The 20,856-nt window shown below is 45.4% G+C and overlaps 1 protein-coding gene across 1 annotated transcript in view; it reads left to right on the top strand.

The window, feature by feature from the left end:
- Window positions 1-509: 509 nt before the first annotated feature.
- Window positions 510-20,856, top strand: part of LOC147688955 (1-aminocyclopropane-1-carboxylate synthase-like protein 1) — a 72,491-nt gene continuing 52,144 nt past the window's right edge. The window contains exons 1-5 of the mRNA XM_086941861.1: window positions 510-783; window positions 3,734-3,793; window positions 4,890-4,960; window positions 5,678-5,747; window positions 6,933-6,999. Coding sequence (XP_086797987.1) covers window positions 655-783; window positions 3,734-3,793; window positions 4,890-4,960; window positions 5,678-5,747; window positions 6,933-6,999 — 397 coding nt within the window. The 5' untranslated portion in view covers window positions 510-654. The remainder of the gene's footprint in view (window positions 784-3,733; window positions 3,794-4,889; window positions 4,961-5,677; window positions 5,748-6,932; window positions 7,000-20,856) is intronic.

The following is a 20,856-nucleotide window of genomic DNA, read 5'->3' as shown; positions in this document are numbered from 1 at the left end:
GTTTTTTTTTTTTTTACCATTCATGCAATGCAATCCTGCTGATTTTCATTCAATGTTGCTCTGTATGAAATATAGTAAATCTGAGCAATGCGATTAGTTAGTACCATGTCTTATTCTGTTGATATATTTCAGGTAAAGTAAAACGGCAACCAAAACTGTAAATTGAAACACTATAACTTACAAACAAAAAAACATATTATTAATCACAACGGAGAAAAGGATTGTATTTGTTTCATGTTATGGAGCTGCAGCTTCTGGTGCAGTGCATCTGCAATTCTGCACTCGCATTGTTTCCATCCAGAATTCCTGGAAATCTATTAGCGACTATATACGATTCGTGGAAAAACATAATGATTTGAGATGGAATCTGCTGAGCACAATCTATCATGCCCAAGCAGTGCCTTCCATGGCACGTCCCACCCGTCCTTCGGAGAGTAGGCGGAGCCGTCTGCAGCTGCTCCTTCATCCGCAGCCCTCCCTGTAAAAGGTGGAGCCCCGCGGCAGACTTTATAGAAAGTGGGGGCACCGGGAGGAGTCAGTAGCACTTGGAACTAGCACAGCTGGTGACCACATCGCAGAGACAAGGTGTCTGCGCAGAGCGGGTGCTAGCCAGCAGCTTCTGCCATCGTACTGTACTGTCTGTCGCCCGGAGGCATGAACTTCAACGCGGAGCAAGCGGGTCTGTCTGCCAGGGGGGCTCGCGTCTCGGGCAGCCGGGGCATCTTGGACCAGGGCTTCACCATGTACCTGCAGGACGCCTACCATCGGGAGAATAACCCGCAGGTGAGGGAGGGGAAGACAGTGCAAAGTAGATTACGGGGCAGGCGACTAAAGATGAACCCGCGGGGCGTTAGCCCCTAGGGTCATAGCATGGAGAAAGCATCAAGGAAAATACCACATTTCTTTAATTGTAAAACCCTGTTGGTTTAGTATTTTGCACTAATGGATGGTATGCGTCATACCTCTCTCCGCCACGTTATTTGACAGCTTGTTGAACCCCGTAGTCTATGTTTTATGAATGTTGTAGTGTATACCTTGTTTATTGTTCAACATCTATTGGAAATGTCCCGCTACCTTTTGGATTACGTAAATGATGTGAAACTAGTAGATAAAAAGTTGAGGTAACCCGACAAGTGGATGTCTAAAAAGAAGTGTGAGCCCCCCCCCCCCTCCCCAACCGGTAATATAAAAGCAAAGCCGCATCGTGATGCGACCTTTAGGTGTACCTATTCTATTCTGATCCCATTAATTTGTTAGCTTTATATTTTACATGTATATAAAATGTTCTCAATAAACCCAATTCAATAATGAGACACGGGCTTACATCTTTATGTTGAGGAAGCAGTATTTAAACAATGTAATAACAGAACCCTCTCAACACACTAAAACCGTGAGACGGAGTGACTCGCCTCCCCGAGTCGGTCGACGGGCACCAGGTGCAGCCCTCCCGGGTTAGCACGCAGACGGTCAAAGATCGAACATTACCAGAAAGTCGAGCCCCCACCGTGGGCCGGATTCTGGCTGCGAACTCTCAGGGAGGGGTAAGCCCCCGCCATGATGGTAGACGTCACCCTGCGAATTCTGAGAAGCCGCGGTGACGCAGAGCGGAAGCGCTGCTCTGACCGGATCAAACAGGCTCGCTCCGGCTGCTGACGCCTGCCGGTGAAAACGAGGCCGCAACAACAAGACTTATATAAAATCCTGTGGGCTGCATTGGTACCTGAGACTTGATGCAGTATTTTGACCGATATTTCCGTTTACCCTAATGTCACGCCTATTTTTGTTGTTTTGCACTTCATTTTACAATGGCATTACTACATAATGAACCTTTTTATTCTTGCCTGTGTTTGAGACCTGTATTTTCCACATATCTATTTTCAAAATATCTTGATTTGTTGTCTTACATCCCTTTGCATGACACCTTTTGATTTTTAAGTTTAGCTCAGTCGATACTTGAATTATCCATTTTGATGTATGTTCTTTGCTACTTGTTAGATTTTACATTTATATGCATGCTTGTTTTACCTTTCTTGTATTTATTTTTTTCGCATTTGGACCCCTTAGCTATTCGTGCCCATGTAGCGAGCCTCTCTTAGTAGGGTCTGCCCCAGAACGGCTCAGAGGCAGCATGTGGCGCACCTGTGTCTCGGGGTTTCACTGATTATTCGCCAGGTCATGCTGTTGCATTTAAATGTCCTACACATAGGGTTTGTATGTCCTTTAAAACACTAACTGCAGTACTTATGTATCTACATACACCATGACCGCGAGATAAGGAAATATTAAGGAAAACGCCCACATAATATTTAGAGGAGGTCTAATCAAACGAAAGAAGTAATACAGGTATGTGGAGACAGCCACGGGCCATTCAGAAAAACTGATCATACGGTACCTCACAATCATGCGGTTGATAAACTGGTTACAAGCTACTACTCCCTGTTCCCTTATTTTTTTTATTTTTCAGGTAGGATTGTTTCGCCCCTTTCATGTGCACACCACTCTTAAGTGTAAACACTACTCAGTCACCCACAACTAATATTGTCCCGGCCTAGCCAATTTTATTTCCTTACAAAAATTGCTACCATACCCACAGCCGTTTACCAGAAATGTCTCTACCTGTCCTGACCAATCATAATTGTTTAATCCACAGTTACTAACGGAAATCTCGGACACTGCCCTATTCAGTTATTTCATCAACTTTAACTCCTTCACTCACCTGGATACGTTGTATCTATCCTCCCACTGCTGACTCCAGGGGCTCTATTTTAATGGAGTAGATACATGTGATTTATCTCTTCCCCTGCCTATTCCTCTGCTCCCCCATTGTAAATATTTATTTTCATTTCTTTATTGTTTTACTTTACTGTTTTTTACAAGGTCGCAGCAGCTGAGAAGAGCTACTGAGCAATTCATTGTATGTTCCACCTGTCTTCATGTTAATTTACAGTTCCAACGTGGACACCCACCATTTTAGAACAATACAATAAAATAGCTAGCAGGTGTCATGTTTACGATCTTGGAATGGATCTTCTTAATAGAAACCCCCACAGCAAGGTTGTTATGTGATCGCATGCGCCACGGCTCGTGCTTGTTTGCGGATGACAGTAAAAAAGGATTGACAACGCCAACAGGTTGGCATTTTAGAGCTGAAACCTATTGACATTGCTACTTTTCAGTTATTATGAGTAGCTCACGGTACATTTTCTGTCCAATCATCTAAGTAAAACCGTAGCACATGTTTATGTAGAACATTGTCCAGTATAAACCAGATGCCAGCACTTTTTTTTTTTACATTCTTATCGGTACTCGCCTGTGTAAAAAAAAAAAAAAAAAAAACATGTTGCTCGAAGGGTTGGATGAAGTCTGCTGCATCTTTGCTAGTACTACCCTAAATTACCCCTGCACGCTTTTCGATTGTGTCCAAATATATTCTGAACCTTTGGATTCCCTTTCTACGTTGTCTTAAGAGTAAGTCCAGTTGCAGGGCATTTCATGTTCTACTTACAACACATTAACCAAAGGTCACAATAGGCTTCGCAGGGATTAATGTAGAAGTTCACATCCTCATAGTGGAAGACCTAAACTGCTAGAAACGTTGTTAATGATAGGACCACCTCGCACATTTTTATTATTCAGTGTTTACCTGTGTGCTTTAGCAATAGTAGGAAAATAAACCCAAAAGTCGAACAAGATCATCATTTCAGTTAACTCTATTTATATTTGTTTTCCAAAGGGCATCCTGAACATAGGAACAAGCGAGAACAAACTTTGCTTCGATTTGTTACAGGACAAGGTACGTTTCTCTTTGAATGCAAAACATTGAAACTGATAGTTTTTTCCTCCATGCAGCTCGTGTCTTTCCTTCAGATCTTGTATAGTTGTCGCATTTATTTGTAAATCTTCATGTATGAGTCACCACTGATATGTCATCGTTGACGCTGGTGTCATCTATAGGAAGTAGATGTTATCTCACAAGATGTAATCTTGTAGCCAGATATGCGTCCCTGTTGAGTTGTCCTCCCATCTCGTGCTTATTAGAGTTCTGCTATGTTAAGGAAGTACTCAGGACTCACACTCCAAGTAACTATTATTGTGTGCCCTCTTCACTGAAATGTGGGACTTTGTTTGAAGTTATTGTTATAGTGATGCGATAGGGAGGGATACAATGTATGCACTGTTGGACACAGAGATTTGAGCCAGGGGCACACAAAATGCATTGGAGACACTCAACAGGGACCTGTACCATTAATAGGCTGCAACATCATTGGAAAACTAGCTCTTTAGAAACGAAGAACCTTATGTTTTTGGTATCAGAAACACATGGACCTTTTTAGTTTTCACAGCCATGTTGTCGAATTGAGGGAAAAAGTAATATGGAGGAAGAGAAAAATGGGCGTTCAGCACATTGCTAGTTATACCACACAACCCTAAGATGTGCGAGCAGGAAAGTGTATTCTCCCACATGCCTAGCAAGGAATTGCTGTGTAGCAGTGTCTACACTTGCCTCTCCATTCCCATGGAGTTACACTTGCAGAGGAAAGAGGATCCTTCTGCAGGTGCACACCCCAAGAATGTCGGCATGCGTTTCTAAAAGGGGTTTCCATCTGGGTACCAGCAGCCCTTTTAGACTCACCCTTACGTGCCTGTATGAACAAAATCACTTGCTCTCTATGTACCACAATTTTAATTCACCCATGTGTTTAACGGGGTATGTGTTGGCCAAGCTAACGGGCATGCATTTAATGTGCTACGTCAGACAACCTTCAAATTTAAACCGAGGGCTGTTATGAGAACACATTATCCATTTCATGTGGAATTCAAAATCAATCTGATACAACTAATGTGGCGTTATACTAATTTCTTTATTTATCTCCTGTGTGTGTGGAAAGCTTTCCAGCAGTGGCATGAACTATTTGGAGGCCAGTTTATTCCAGTATTCTGAACTAAGTGGCATGAAGAGGTATGTAGGTTCATTTAATAATTACAATTGCTATGCTAAGTAATGGTGCTCATTTAGATTTTTGTTTTCCAAACACATTTAACATTAACTAAGTTTAAAATGCTGACGATATGTAGTTTAAAAGTCGGTAAATGAACCAATTTATAATGACTTCTTCGAAAATTGTTACTTTAAAAAATAATTTACTGAAAACAATGGTTTGTAAAAAAAAAAAAATGAACTTTTGTATCCTATAAATGATCGATACTGGTTTAATTTTTAATGCATTAAATTAGTTAATAATTCCGTCCGTACCATTTTCTTTGTAGATTTAATTTCTAGGTCTTGGGGTTCTGTGTATGCTTTTGCCCACTCCCTTCTAAGACGTATCTCTGTTTCCTATCCTTGCACAAGAGCAATAACTCACATTTTAAAATTTAAACATGGATGGTGACCATGTTTGGTACAGGTTTTTGGAAACTGTTTGCACCCCTGTGCTCATTGTATTCTTGTTTGTTAATTTATCGAAATCTGTTGAATCAAAATATGTAACTCTTTACCTAGACCGTAAACTCCCTTAATTATATTAAAAAAGAATGCAGATATTCAGAAACGGTGTAGTTCGTTAATTTCAGCGTTCAGTGGAGGAAGCATTGAGATCTTAATTGCAACTGACGTTTTAAAGTGACATATTCTCCATGACCCTGTTTCGTTTTCTTTTGTGTTTATTAAACTTAGATTCAGAGAAGAAATTGCCGGATTCCTCACCCAGTATGGAAAGGCTATGAAGCCATTGAGTCCAGATAATGTAAGATACACACATGCCAAATATCATATGTTGTTGCCTATTTTGTCGCTTTATGTAATATTCTTTCATGTTCTGTCTACCTTTCAAGATCTGTGTTTCTGGTATGTTACACTCCTCTATTTGCATGGAAGTGAGAGTTCAAATCGGTACATTGCTTGATCCTATATCTGAGCATGCAGCACTGTGGTATGGGTGTCATTAGTTTTGTATTTTTCTCCAAATTTGGTCCCTCCCCTTTCACATATAATACATTATAGTGGCTACTTTCATCTAAAAAAAATGTTTTCTCGAACCTAACCGACACCTTACATTGATTACTGAAATCGTGATATTGTGTGTCTAGTGTACTTCATGTGTAGTAATGAGGCCTTCTATTGGACAGAGCTAGAATTTTCTTGTCAGTGTTTTACAACAATGCCAGTTTCATTTTCGGATCACTATTGTAGACAGTTATTAAAGAGCTATTATGTTATTTAATACTTACTCGCATTCACACATGTAAACGTTGGTATGCCACCTATTTACTTACAACCATGCACCACTATGTTGGTGTAGCCAATAAGGAAGTAAAACATGGTGTGAAGTAAAAAGGCAGCAAATATACATTGCTTGCCTAGTGTGCTCTTTATATACAGTCTTTGCAATGTCATAGTAACCCTACAAGGATCAAAATACATTGAGTGTCAACTCGCCTACACTGAGGGTTTGAATAGTTAATTGCTTAAACAGTCAGCCGACTCGATGCTGGAGTAGCAGGTGACTAGGTTCTTTAGACTGCAACAAAATAAATGTTTCAGAAGTATGAAGAGGGTTATGCACATAAAATGCAGACGAGGTATAGAGTAAATGCATTTAGTATACATATTTCCTCTCATCGGTCTGCTATTAGTATACAGGTATTTGTTTGCTGTTGTGTAAGAGTATTTTAAAAAGGGGTAGGGGGCATGCAAGGGTTAGACTGGTTTGTTATGGATTGTTCATATTTGTCAGCAGAACTATGTTCTGGGATGTCTAGCTTTGACAGTTGACCAGACTTTTTTGCTGCATGCTGTGTTGGGTCTCTGGCAATAAAATAAGAAGGAATCTGCTCGGGTTGTTCAATTTACCACAATAGATAATTTCTCTCCTGCAAAATACACAATTCAAGCGATTAGACTTTTAAAAACGATTCTTTTCTCTACTCAGATTGTCATTATGAATGGCTGTTCGTCCATCTTCTCTGCACTTGCAACTGTATTATGTGATCCAGGAGGTAAGAACTCGCCCTCTACCCTCTAAAAGTCATACAAATATTTAATTGATTGGGTTTCATTATTTGTGCTACTGGTCCTTTCGAAACACTTTATTTAAATAATGTTTATTAGATACAATGCTTACTATTTAGATACAATCTTTGATCTTGATACTGCGTTGAACAGCATTCCTATCTCACCCGTGAACATTTTAACTTTGACAGTTCTTACCTGAAATCTATCTGATGTAGTATTTCGCAACAGTGTATTTCACAAAATACCACAAACACGTGGGTAGTCCAGACAATACATAATAAGGTGGGGGAGCTGGGGAAGGCCGACATTTATTTAGAACTCCTTCTAAAGTGACCAAATATACATTTTGGAGTGTGATCCTATATAGGGTTTAGGACTACTGTATTTCCCTCTTATGAATTGGAATTATTTTCCTTATGTATTGTCCCATTATATATTGTTTTTTTAAAATTTGTTTTTAACCTTGTTTTTAATATATCAAAATAAAATGTAAATTTTTTTGTATGACTGTATCGATTACATCATTTGCTGCTCCGAAGTTGTGATATTTGTACTGACTGTAAATGTGTGTTTCCAGACTTAGGTTAGCTTAAAAAGTTCACCCAAAGGGGAATCTTTTTCTGACAATTAGAATTTTCTCAGCCACTAGTGGTACACTTGGTTGTAGCGGGTGATTTAGCACATCCATGCCTACCAAGCACAGCTTTGTGCACATCACAACTACTATACCTCCGCTGGCTTTCGCAGTATATGGGCTGGAACAGATTGGCCTTGGTAGCTGGTCAGTCTAAACTATGTGCATCCACAACTACACTGGAGTCAACCCAATGCTCTCCATCTTGCAAGAACTTAAGCTGCATAATCAGCTATTCAAACTCAATCTCTAATAACTGGGAAATCTGTTTGTTCGCTGGAGGGCTAGTTATAGCAAGTCAAGCATTTATAAATCAAGACAGCTTTTCACTGCTGGGCATATTTTTGTATGGTAGGCTAAAGGCCACTCTGCAGGAGGCTTCCTCATTTTTCAAGGAGAGCGCAAAGGATTTGTTAGTTATATACGCCTTAGGTCAAGTGGTGATAGAGAGAGGAGCACTTAATGTGCGTCTAAAATAAAATATGAATTTTGATAAATGCAGTGCCGTACGCAGACTGGGGCGATATCATTAATTAGTGGGAGTAGGGTGATCCATTAAAATTTCTTGCACTGTATCTATCACACCCCCTAGAGCTTACAGGCGGCTATGATTGCACCAAAGCACAATATGAATTCAGTGTAACTGTTAGAAATAGGATTTATGGTTGGCTAGGGTATGCACCTAAGCCACGCAGAACCCACCACTCTAGTCAGGGTAAGGCAGTTAGTTACACACTCATAACTCCTACTCACCCCCTTGGTTGCTTTGTAGAGCAGTCAGGATTATTCCAGAGGCAATGTGTAAAGCGTTTGTGCAACACACACACCAGTGACACACTAGGCACACCACAAAAAGGTACTCCACACAAAGTTATATAAAAATATCCTTTGTATTGTACAGAATTAAGACACACAAGATGATGGACGGAATGTTGCACAATGGCAAAACATTCACCCCCAGTCACAGATCTGGGTTTAATCCATCGTTATTTTGCTCACCAAGCCACCCCAGTTCAGACATGGCCATATGCAAGTCTTGACCCTGTGCCTCATGGGAACAGTCCAACCCGAACTGCCTAGCCATGTCTTTCCTGGACCGGAATCAAGCATCCTAGGACCGGTTTCTGGCTATCAGCCAGGATAGCTTGACTCCAGTGGCTTACTGAGCACAGGACCCACGTCTGGGCATACCCTACCAACTTATGGCGAACAAAGCAGTACAAAAGGGGATATGGCCATGTCTGAACTGGGGTGGCTTGGTGAGCAAAATAACGATTGATTAAACCCAGATCTGTGACTGGGGGTGAATGTTTTGCCATTGTGCAACATTCCGTCCATCATCCAACTGATTTGCATATGGCCATGTCTGAACTGGGGTGGCAGAGTGGGCTAAAGAACGGTGATGGATTGAACCCAGATCTGTTGAGTGGGTGTGAGTGTTTGATTGGTTCAGATGCTCCGTCCATCACCACCCCCTTTTTGTACCGCTTTGTTTGCCATAAGTTGGCAGGGTATGCTCAGACATGAGACCCTTGCTCACTTTGCCACTGGATTCAAGTAAACCTGGCTGAAGACGGCTGCAATGCCAGAAACCGGTCCTAGGAAGCTTGTGTTCGAGGCATATGGGCTGCTGAATTCATAGATCGCTGCCTAGTGTTGGGTCCGAATCTATGCACAGATATGAATGTCAGCAGCCCTACATGCCAAGAACAGATGCATACTGGTAAGTAGCATATTCCGTTCGAGGCATGTGGGCTGCTGAATTCATATCTGTGCATAGATCCGGACCCAACACTAGGCGGCGATCTATGCACAGATATGAATGTCAGCAGCCCTACATGCCAAGAACAGATGCATACTGGTATGTAGCATATTCCTTCCGGTCCAGGCTGGACTGTGTCCATGAGGCACAGGGTCAGACTGATTTGCATATGGCCATGTCTGAACTGGGGTGGCAGAGTGGGCTGAAGAACGGTGATGGATTAAACCCAGATCTGTTGACGGTGTGAGTGTTTGATTGGTTCAGATGCTCCGTCCATCACCACCCCCTTTTGTACCGCTTTGTACAGAATTAAGACCATAATCGCCGTGTAGTTCCTAGGAATCCCCAGGACCTACACGTTTTGGATGACTAAACTGGGGGCTTGGTGTCCCAGTCGCTTCCGGACGCCCCCACAGGATATTCCTGACACCCCCACAGGATATGTCAGCCATAAGACCAGCTAGCTCCACAGTGCTACTACTACCCTGTAGCTTACAGTGGTGTAGGTAGTTTTTGGAAACCACTGAACATGACAACCTTGATTCCTCAGGAATCGTGGAAAACAGTACAGTACTTTTCGCTCAGTCACTCGTGCTCACTTATTCACAGAAAATACACAGGGTGGCGTTTAGGACGTTTCAATAAGTATTTATTGGTCCAGCGTCAGTCTTTTGTAAAACATATTTGCTACGACAATCTGGAGACAGAAGCGTGAAGTGTACGAAAGAGAATGCAAGTAATAATATAGTAAATAGTAGATGCATTTCTACCATAGTGCTAATAAGATGAGCGTAAGCAGTGCCGATAAACAGTAGCACTTGCATATTCCTAAAATGTGTGCCCTAGGTAATTTGGCTAAATGTACCTAGACTAGATCTGTATGTGTAGCATATATATATATGTGTGTGTGTGTGTGTGTGTGTGTATGTATGTGTATATATATACACACAGTGTGTGTGTGTGTGTGTATAGCCAAGAAACCCCTAGGGTAGAACCAACCCCCTCACCTGATGGTAAAGAACGAAGGACCCTGTCTCTGCTTTGAGGATCACAACCCGCAAGGGATGTCCGACATCTGTGCGTCAAAGATTCAGTATGCAGGACCCCGTGTCAGCTTGGAAGGAATTCTCCTCTGATTTGTAGGGGGGAATAAGGGTCTTATATACTAGAGTTGTCACTCCAGACTTTCTTCTAATTTATATGTTTTGAAAGCAATCATAAATGTTTTTCCAAACAAGTGCGATCATGCACAGCGGGCTGTTGGTCAATGATAAAAAAAATGGTGACCCTTATACAGAATAATGATACTGTGCTTGAGTACATATTTATGTACATCAGGTACAGGGATTATGAAAAACTACTAAGAGCCTGGTGTCGAAGAGACTGGAGCAAGCTACTAGGTAAAAGGTCACCTGTCCAGAATCTTTATTGTCGATTGGATGGGACAATGTATGTAAAAGGGGGCATACATGACAGGACTATCCCAAAAGACATGACAACTGTGCCACTAGGCACCTCATGGCGTCACATTGATCACAAATCTCCTTGCCACCCAGGCCATTGTCATAATATTAAACATTAGTGCAATCAAGTAAACATAGGTTGCACAGGGTATACTCTGAAATAATGTTCATTATCCTATATCTGGTATCATGAAATGAAGCATGAATTAGCCTTTTTGTCCCTGCCTGAGCGTGGAAAACACAACTACAATATGCAACATTGCATCAGGGCATAAGAAAGGCAGCAGTTAGGTTAGGCATAACACACACCATGCCAACATCACCCAATATAATAGGTGGGTCACCAATCGCCAGATTCTCATGATCGTGTAGGTATTCCATAGATGTAGCGTGCTTGAGCTTTCCTTACATGATATCCTGTGGTCGGCATCAACCATAGGTTATAGGCAATCTTGCACCCCATCGACATGAATTTCGGTAATTCCTTCTGCCACAAAGTGGGGGCCTCCTTCGATGTCACCCTGTTCTCCACAAGATACTGTACACCCAGTATGCAGGCACGATCTGGGTGTGTGGTGCACACACGCCCTACTGCCGCCGACGAGGAGACCTCGCTCGGGTCCCTCTCTAGGCAGAATTCACCAGAGGGGGCTGCCCGCAAACACGAGATGCGGCTCCCATCACCCGGTACTCGCTGGCCATCAGCGCATGAAGGCGTCTATGCTGGAGACCTCCTCTGCTCTCAAGCGGCCTCTCCGGCGGCCGCAGGACTGCAGTACGTAGACCTAGCGCGGCTGCAATGTTCCGGTTTATGGATCTTCCCGTCATAGATGGCCTTTGCAGAGGGACGGAGTGGCCATGTGCATCGTTCTCCTTCGGCTGCTTCTCTAGTTTGGCTAGTTTGGCTGCTCATTTGCCAGGCAACGCCTGGACTGCTGCGGTGCCCGTCTACTCTTGCCTTTCCCTGGTCTCTCGCACTGCAGCGGGTAGGAGCTCAGCCTTTAACTCTGGCCCACGGTAGTGCAGCCGGCAGCGCCCCCAGCGAGTAGCACCCCGAGGAGTGCAATATAGCCTTTTCAGTGGTGAGAACACACAGGAGTCCCAGCAGGCATGTGGTGCTCTGATTCCAGTACAGCAATAAACTTGCATAGTTTTATCTGCAAGGGGGAGAGTGGCAATTTGTTGAAGGCTGAGAGCCTGTACCGAAAGTTTAAGGACTGTAGTAATGATTCATTTTATTATGGTAACTAGCAGCCCGTCCAGGCCTTGTCCGGGAGCAATCGGGCTTCCCCGACCCACGCCTGCCCCGACATTGCCCAGCAGCCCGGGCCCCCGGCCGCTCCGTCCCCCGCCTGCCCCGACATTGTCCCCGGATACCACAAAGGCCCAGTGTTGAGGCGCTCTGCATAAATCTCCATGGCAGGAGCTGTAAGTCCCCGTCCCCCGCCTGCCCCGCATTGTGCCCCAGAGCCTTTCCTCGGCCGATGTACATTGTACCCTTCTGTTTTGTTGTAACTCCCCGTCCCCCGCCTGCCCCGACCCCCGCCTGCCAGACATTGTCCCCCGGAGCCTTACCTCAGCCGCCGCTTCTCAGTTCACAGCTCCTCGTCGCTGGTCACCGCTCCTCCCGCCGGTTCGCTGCTCCTCACCTCCTCCGCCGCGCCATTTCCGCCGCTCGTCACCGCTCCTCCCCCGCACCATGTCCGCCGCTCCTCCTTGTGCTCCTGGACGCCGCACCTCCCCGCGCTCCTGACGTCAGCACGCAGGTCGCGGGCGGCGCTACTTCGAGGGGACTTCTTTACTTCTTTTTTATAATGTAAATTTTTTAAATATAACATATTTTTAACTTTATATAGCCTATGTCCATCTGCACACCCTGAGGATTACAACGATGTATCGGGTGTGTGGATTGGCGCTGTGGTTCCCGAGTTTACCCGCCTCAAAGTTCTTCCTTTATAATAGTAGTATAGATCATCGAGACCACATGATATTTGGGTCCCGACACCTGTATATTGGAGCAACTCGGATATAATGTCTGTTCTATAAAATGCAGAGTGAGAATTGTATGTGTAAATTATATTGACTTTTGTCATTACGAAGTCAGGAAAACACTGGAAGTTAAACTGTAACCAACAAGCATAGATGTAAATATAGAGTTTTGCAGCCTTAATCTTTTCTGGATTCACTATGCTGTGCATTATTCCACGGTCTATGTGACTTACCAGTTATATGCACTGACCCTATAAAAAGCATGATGTTATATTGAGGTGATGTATGCTGGCTTTTGTATTTTGCCATTGCTACAAATGCTTCTGTTTGTTATTCCCTGTAGCTTTTGAAGTTACATGAAAGGTGAATAAAAAAGTAGCTAGTGATCCTACAGACAACCCTTCAATTGTTTGGTACTATATTACCTGAGTACATGAGCCGAATTTATAAGAATAATTTAGTAGTTGCATTTTCCTGTTACAGATCTTTTAAATACTTTGAACTTCTTGAACCTATGAGGGTTAAACTTCTTTCTATCTGTTTTTCAAAATGAGGCCCACGTGCAACTTCAAAATCTGGGACCTGTTCAGGAGTGTTAAGGTTACATGTAGACGTGCCAATCAGGCCCAGTTATTCTAATGTTTAAAATTCATTACAAATACCTTAGTAATTTGCATCCAAAAACATTTTGGGTAGACTGCCCTAATCTTGCATATGAACAAACCTGTACAGTCACTTCTATTCATACAAGAGAAAGAGAACGCGGCATCTTAAGTGCTGTAAATTTGCTCAATAATGACTCACACGACTGTGCTATCTTCTAGCAAAGCTAACAGGCGTCACTACTAATAAACTCTCCGTAGTCCGTTAATCCGAGTTTACTCTTTGCTTTCTCGCAGTTTGCTAGTTTCCCTTAGGAGCTCTGGTTCGTGTTGGATTATCAAATGGAAGATGGTAAACTACTGAAGCTTTTTATTTGAGACTTATTCGATGTGTGTAGAAATAGGAACACTTGTATGTTTGAACCCTCTGGGGCAGAGTCACAAACATTTTGTAGTACGGAAAGTAGTACCACTAATACCATCTGTATGTTCAAAGTTTGTTTTGTTGCTGAATTAACAATTTTAAAAGTAGGTGAAAGTGTCCTATAGGAAGACTCTTTAACACATTCTCACATACCATTGTGAATCAGTCCCTTAGATTTCCAAATATGGCATCTGGGAACGCAATATAGTGTTTTATTGTTTCCTTGAAGTCTTACACATTATGAACACATCAATGTTCAGCTGAAGAGCAGGGTCAGTTTGCCGTAAGTGCTTTATGAGATTTTGACACACGGATAGACTGCATGCCCGCTCATTGTCGACTTGGCTTTGCCTCCACTCTTTTGGGCCATGTACAAATCATTCATAGCTAACAAGCATTGGAAATGCAATAGGTCTCGCACCATTAGAGTCAGTGCTTTTAGAATTGTTTATGGTTTTTTTTGTAAATGTTTAGCATTTTTGTTTCCTGTAGCCAATGCTAAAGTATTACAAATAAAAAAAAAGCCATAAACATTTCTAAAAGCTCTAACTGAAATGGTCTGAAAACTATTGCACTGTGTGAGTGTGAGGATGAGTGAGGGTGAGGGGTTGAGGGTGAGTGAGAGTGAGGGTGAGTGAGGGTGAGGGGGTGAGTGAGAGTGAGTGAGGGTGAGTGAGGGTGAGGGGTTGAGGGTGAGGTGTTGAGGATGAGTGAGGGTGAGTGAGGTGTTGAGGGTGAGTGAGGGTGAGGGGTTTTGGGTGAGTGAGGGTGAGGGGGAGTAGTTGAGGCTGAGTGAGGGTGAGGGGTTGAGGGTGAGGGGTTGAGGGTGAGGGGTTGAGGGTGAGTGAGTGAGGGTGAGGGGTTGAGGGTGAGTGAGGGTGAGGGGTTGAGGGTGAGTGAGGATGAGTGAGAGTGAGGGTGAGTGAGGGGTTGAGGGTGAGGGGTTGAGGGTGAGTGAGGGGTTGAGGGTGAGTGAGGGTTTGAGGGTGAGGGGTTGAGGGTGAGTGAGGGTGAGGGGTTGAGGGTGAGTGAGGGTGAGTGAGGGGTTGAGGGTGAGTGATGGTCAGGGTGAGTGAGGGTGAGGGTGGGTGAGGGGTTGAGGGTGAGTGAGGGTGAGGGGTTGAGGGTGGGTGAGGGTGAGGGGTTGAGGGTGAGTGAGGGTAAGGGTGAATGAGGGTGAGGGGTTGAGGGTGAGTGAGGTTGAGGGTGAGGGGTTGAGGGTGAGGGGTTGAGGGTGAGGGGTTGAGGGTGAGTGAGGGGGAGTGAGGGTGAGGGGTTGAGGGTGAGTGAGGTTGAGGGTGGTTGAGTGAGGATGAGTGAGAGTGAGGGTGAGTGAGGGGTTGAGGGTGAGGGGTTGAGGGTGAGTGAGTGAGGGTGAGGGGTTGAGGGTGAGTGAGGATGAGTGAGAGTGAGGGGTTGAGGGTGAGGGGTTGAGGGTGAGGGGTTGAGGGTGAGGGGTTGAGGGTGAGTGAGGGGTTGAGGGTGAGTGAGGATGAGTGAGAGTGAGGATGAGTGAGGGTGAGTGAGGATGAGTGAGAGTGAGGGTGAGTGAGGATGAGTGAGGGTGAGTGAGAGTGAGGGTGAGTGAGGATGAGTGAGGATGAGTGAGGGTGAGTGAGGATGAGTGAGAGTGAGGGTGAGTGAGGGGTTGAGGGTGAGTGATGGTCAGGGTGAGTGAGGGTGGGCGAGGGGTTGAGGGTGAGTGAGGGTGAGTTTGAGGGGTTGAGGGTGAGTGAGGGTGAGTTTGAGGGGTTGAGGGTGAGTGAGGGTGAGGGTGAGTGAGGGTGAGGGGTTGAGGGTGAGTGAGGGGGTGAGTGAGGGTGAGGGGTTGAGGGTGAGTGAGGGTGAGGGGTTGAGGGTGAGTGAGGGGGAGGGGTTGAGGGTGAGTGAGGGTGAGGGGTTGAGGGTGAGTGAGGGTGAGGGGTTGAGGGTGATACCAGTGACTGCCATACTAGGAATGAAAATATCAGGGAATTGCCTGGTAGACGAACCAACTAACCACGCTAACAGAAAAATGTGTAATCTGAATTTCTCCATCAAAAATTAAAAAAAGTGGGTCTTTGCAAAAAAATCCCATCAATGAACCAGTGGACATTACCCACGCAACTATCATATCTTCCTGCCAAGTCAGGCAAGCTCTTGCCACACTACACATTTCGTTTCCAGGTCCATATCTCTGAAAACAAGTTAGAAAAATCAACAGCCCCCCGGATATACAATACTGTAGGCTAGCAGGTCAAACACGGTGGATTTCAAGAGATTGTACCAACGGCTCATGCAGCGAGACAAGTCGATGAACGAAGGCTTTAAGAGCCAACTTCTTGCTTTACAAAACGTATATGGATATCTACAGCAAGTGGAAAGAGCAAGACGCATGCAGACGACGGGTTCAGTGGACCCCCGCCTGCCCGACATTGTCCCCCGGAGCCTTACCTCAGCCGCCGCTTCTCAGTTCACAGCTCCTCGTCGCTGGTCACCGCTCCTCCCGCCGGTTCGCTGCTCCTCACCTCCTCCGCCGCGCCATTTCCGCCGCTCGTCACCGCTCCTCCCCCGCACCATGTCCGCCGCTCCTCCTTGTGCTCCTGGACGCCGCACCTCCCCGCGCTCCTGACGTCAGCACGCAGGTCGCGGGCGGCGCTACTTCGAGGGGACTTCTTTACTTCTTTTTTATAATGTAAATTTTTTAAATATAACATATTTTTAACTTTATATAGCCTATGTCCATCTGCACACCCTGAGGATTACAACGATGTATCGGGTGTGTGGATTGGCGCTGTGGTTCCCGAGTTTACCCGCCTCAAAGTTCTTCCTTTATAATAGTAGTATAGATCATCGAGACCACATGATATTTGGGTCCCGACACCTGTATATTGGAGCAACTCGGATATAATGTCTGTTCTATAAAATGCAGAGTGAGAATTGTATGTGTAAATTATATTGACTTTTGTCATTACGAAGTCAGGAAAACACTGGAAGTTAAACTGTAACCAACAAGCATAGATGTAAATATAGAGTTTTGCAGCCTTAATCTTTTCTGGATTCACTATGCTGTGCATTATTCCACGGTCTATGTGACTTACCAGTTATATGCACTGACCCTATAAAAAGCATGATGTTATATTGAGGTGATGTATGCTGGCTTTTGTATTTTGCCATTGCTACAAATGCTTCTGTTTGTTATTCCCTGTAGCTTTTGAAGTTACATGAAAGGTGAATAAAAAAGTAGCTAGTGATCCTACAGACAACCCTTCAATTGTTTGGTACTATATTACCTGAGTACATGAGCCGAATTTATAAGAATAATTTAGTAGTTGCATTTTCCTGTTACAGATCTTTTAAATACTTTGAACTTCTTGAACCTATGAGGGTTAAACTTCTTTCTATCTGTTTTTCAAAATGAGGCCCACGTGCAACTTCAAAATCTGGGACCTGTTCAGGAGTGTTAAGGTTACATGTAGACGTGCCAATCAGGCCCAGTTATTCTAATGTTTAAAATTCATTACAAATACCTTAGTAATTTGCATCCAAAAACATTTTGGGTAGACTGCCCTAATCTTGCATATGAACAAACCTGTACAGTCACTTCTATTCATACAAGAGAAAGAGAACGCGGCATCTTAAGTGCTGTAAATTTGCTCAATAATGACTCACACGACTGTGCTATCTTCTAGCAAAGCTAACAGGCGTCACTACTAATAAACTCTCCGTAGTCCGTTAATCCGAGTTTACTCTTTGCTTTCTCGCAGTTTGCTAGTTTCCCTTAGGAGCTCTGGTTCGTGTTGGATTATCAAATGGAAGATGGTAAACTACTGAAGCTTTTTATTTGAGACTTATTCGATGTGTGTAGAAATAGGAACACTTGTATGTTTGAACCCTCTGGGGCAGAGTCACAAACATTTTGTAGTACGGAAAGTAGTACCACTAATACCATCTGTATGTTCAAAGTTTGTTTTGTTGCTGAATTAACAATTTTAAAAGTAGGTGAAAGTGTCCTATAGGAAGACTCTTTAACACATTCTCACATACCATTGTGAATCAGTCCCTTAGATTTCCAAATATGGCATCTGGGAACGCAATATAGTGTTTTATTGTTTCCTTGAAGTCTTACACATTATGAACACATCAATGTTCAGCTGAAGAGCAGGGTCAGTTTGCCGTAAGTGCTTTATGAGATTTTGACACACGGATAGACTGCATGCCCGCTCATTGTCGACTTGGCTTTGCCTCCACTCTTTTGGGCCATGTACAAATCATTCATAGCTAACAAGCATTGGAAATGCAATAGGTCTCGCACCATTAGAGTCAGTGCTTTTAGAATTGTTTATGGTTTTTTTTGTAAATGTTTAGCATTTTTGTTTCCTGTAGCCAATGCTAAAGTATTACAAATAAAAAAAAGCCATAAACATTTCTAAAAGCTCTAACTGAAATGGTCTGAAAACTATTGCACTGTGTGAGTGTGAGTGAGGGTGAGGATGAGTGAGGGTGAGGGGTTGAGGGTGAGTGAGAGTGAGGGTGAGGGGGTGAGTGAGAGTGAGTGAGGGTGAGTGAGGGTGAGGTGTTGAGGGTGAGTGAGGGTGAGTGAGGTGTTGAGGGTGAGTGAGGGTGAGGGTGAGGGGTTTTGGGTGAGTGAGGGTGAGGGGGAGTAGTTGAGGCTGAGTGAGGGTGAGTGAGGGTGAGTGAGGGGTTGAGGGTGAGGGGTTGAGGGTGAGTGAGTGAGGGTGAGGGGTTGAGGGTGAGTGAGGATGAGTGAGAGTGAGGGTGAGTGAGGGGTTGAGGGTGAGGGGTTGAGGGTGAGTGAGGGTTTGAGGGTGAGGGGTTGAGGGTGAGTGAGGGTGAGGGGTTGAGGGTGAGTGAGGGTGAGTGAGGGGTTGAGGGTGAGTGATGGTCAGGGTGAGGGTGGGTGAGGGGTTGAGGGTGAGTGAGGGTGAGGGGTTGAGGGTGGGTGAGGGTGAGGGGTTGAGGGTGAGTGAGGGTAAGGGTGAATGAGGGTGAGGGGTTGAGGGTGAGTGAGGTTGAGGGGTTGAGGGTGGGTGAGTGAGGGGTTGAGGGTGAGGGGTTGAGGGTGAGTGAGGGGTTGAGGGTGAGGGGTTGAGGGTGAGTGAGTGAGGGTGAGTGAGGGTGAGGGGTTGAGGGTGAGTGAGGATGAGTGGGAGTGAGGGTGAGTGAGGGGTTGAGGGTGAGGGGTTGAGGGTGAGGGGTTGAGGGTGAGGGGTTGAGGGTGAGGGGTTGAGGGTGAGTGAGGGGTTGAGGGTGAGTGAGGATGAGTGAGAGTGAGGGTGAGTGAGGATGAGTGAGAGTGAGGGTGAGTGAGGATGAGTGAGAGTGAGGGTGAGTGAGGATGAGTGAGGGTGAGTGAGGATGAGTGAGAGTGAGGGTGAGTGAGGGGTTGAGGGTGAGTGATGGTCAGGGTGAGTGAGGGTGGGTGAGGGGTTGAGGGTGAGTGAGGGTGAGTTTGAGGGGTTGAGGGTGGGTGAGGGTGAGTGAGGGTGAGTGAGGGTGAGGGGTTGAGGGTGAGTGAGGGGGTGAGTGAGGGTGAGGGGTTGAGGGTGAGTGAGGGTGAGTTTGAGGGGTTGAGGGTGAGTGAGGGTGAGGGGTTGAGGGTGAGTGAGGGTGAGGGGTTGAGGGTGAGTGAGGGTGAGGGGTTGAGGGTGAGTGAGGGTGAGGGGTTGAGGGTGAGGGGTTGAGGGTGAGTGAGGGTGAGGGGTTGAGGGTGAGTGAGGGTGAGGGGTTGAGGGTGATACCAGTGACTGCCATACTAGGAATGAAAATATCAGGGAATTGCCTGGTAGACGAACCAACTAACCACGCTAACAGAAAAATGTGTAATCTGAATTTCTCCATCAAAAATTAAAAAAAGTGGGTCTTTGCAAAAAAATCCCATCAATGAACCAGTGGACATTACCCACGCAACTATCATATCTTCCTGCCAAGTCAGGCAAGCTCTTGCCACACTACACATTTCGTTTCCAGGTCCATATCTCTGAAAACAAGTTAGAAAAATCAACAGCCCCCCGGATATACAATACTGTAGGCTAGCAGGTCAAACACGGTGGATTTCAAGAGATTGTACCAACGGCTCATGCAGCGAGACAAGTCGATGAACGAAGGCTTTAAGAGCCAACTTCTTGCTTTACAAAACGTATATGGATATCTACAGCAAGTGGAAAGAGCAAGACGCATGCAGACGACGGGTTCAGTGGACTGCGACTGCTCCATGTGCGGGATGGGCGGTACCTGAAAGAGTCTACGCAAAGCAGGGTAACCTGACCCAGGAGGGGGGAGGAGGGAGGAGAAATGCGTCTCGGCCGGAGCAGGGGGCGGAGCAGGGAGAGCGGGCTTCACACGGCCGGCCGGTCGTGAAACTGAAAGCATGGCCGGCCGGCCGTAAGACCCAAGCAAGGTGGCGAATGCTTCTATGCAAACTAACCGGCATCCCCGTATAGGTTAAACCACGTTTTAAAGGTAAAACGAACCAAACCACTGAGATCGGCAGAGTGAGGGGAAGGCGGCCAAGATGAAAATGAAGGTCCGGGAGGGCTCGCCAGTGGAAGACCATGGAAATGGTGCGACAGCTGTGACGGGTTCAGTGGACTGCGACTGCTCCATGTGCGGGATGGGCGGTACCTGAAAGAGTCTACGCAAAGCAGGGTAACCTGACCCAGGAGGGGGGAGGAGGGAGGAGAAATGCGTCTCGGCCGGAGCAGGGGGCGGAGCAGGGAGAGCGGGCTTCACACGGCCGGCCGGTCGTGAAACTGAAAGCATGGCCGGCCGTCCGTGAAAGCCTTTGATGCCGCAGGGGGTGGAGCGGCACCAGCTGGGAGAGTAGGCAAGGCAGGCGGCTGGGGGCATGTGCACGCGCATTTAAGCTCAATGCGCATGCGCATTGAGCTTAAATTTCTCGTGCACTGCAAGGAATCGCCACGATTCCTTGCAAGTTGGGGATAAAGAGTGGATAAGCCACCATAGA

This window comes from Lissotriton vulgaris, chromosome 10 (genome assembly GCF_964263255.1).
Source record: "Lissotriton vulgaris chromosome 10, aLisVul1.2, whole genome shotgun sequence".
Classification (NCBI taxonomy): domain Eukaryota; kingdom Metazoa; phylum Chordata; class Amphibia; order Caudata; family Salamandridae; genus Lissotriton; species Lissotriton vulgaris.
This window is presented reverse-complemented; position numbering and strand designations above follow the sequence as displayed.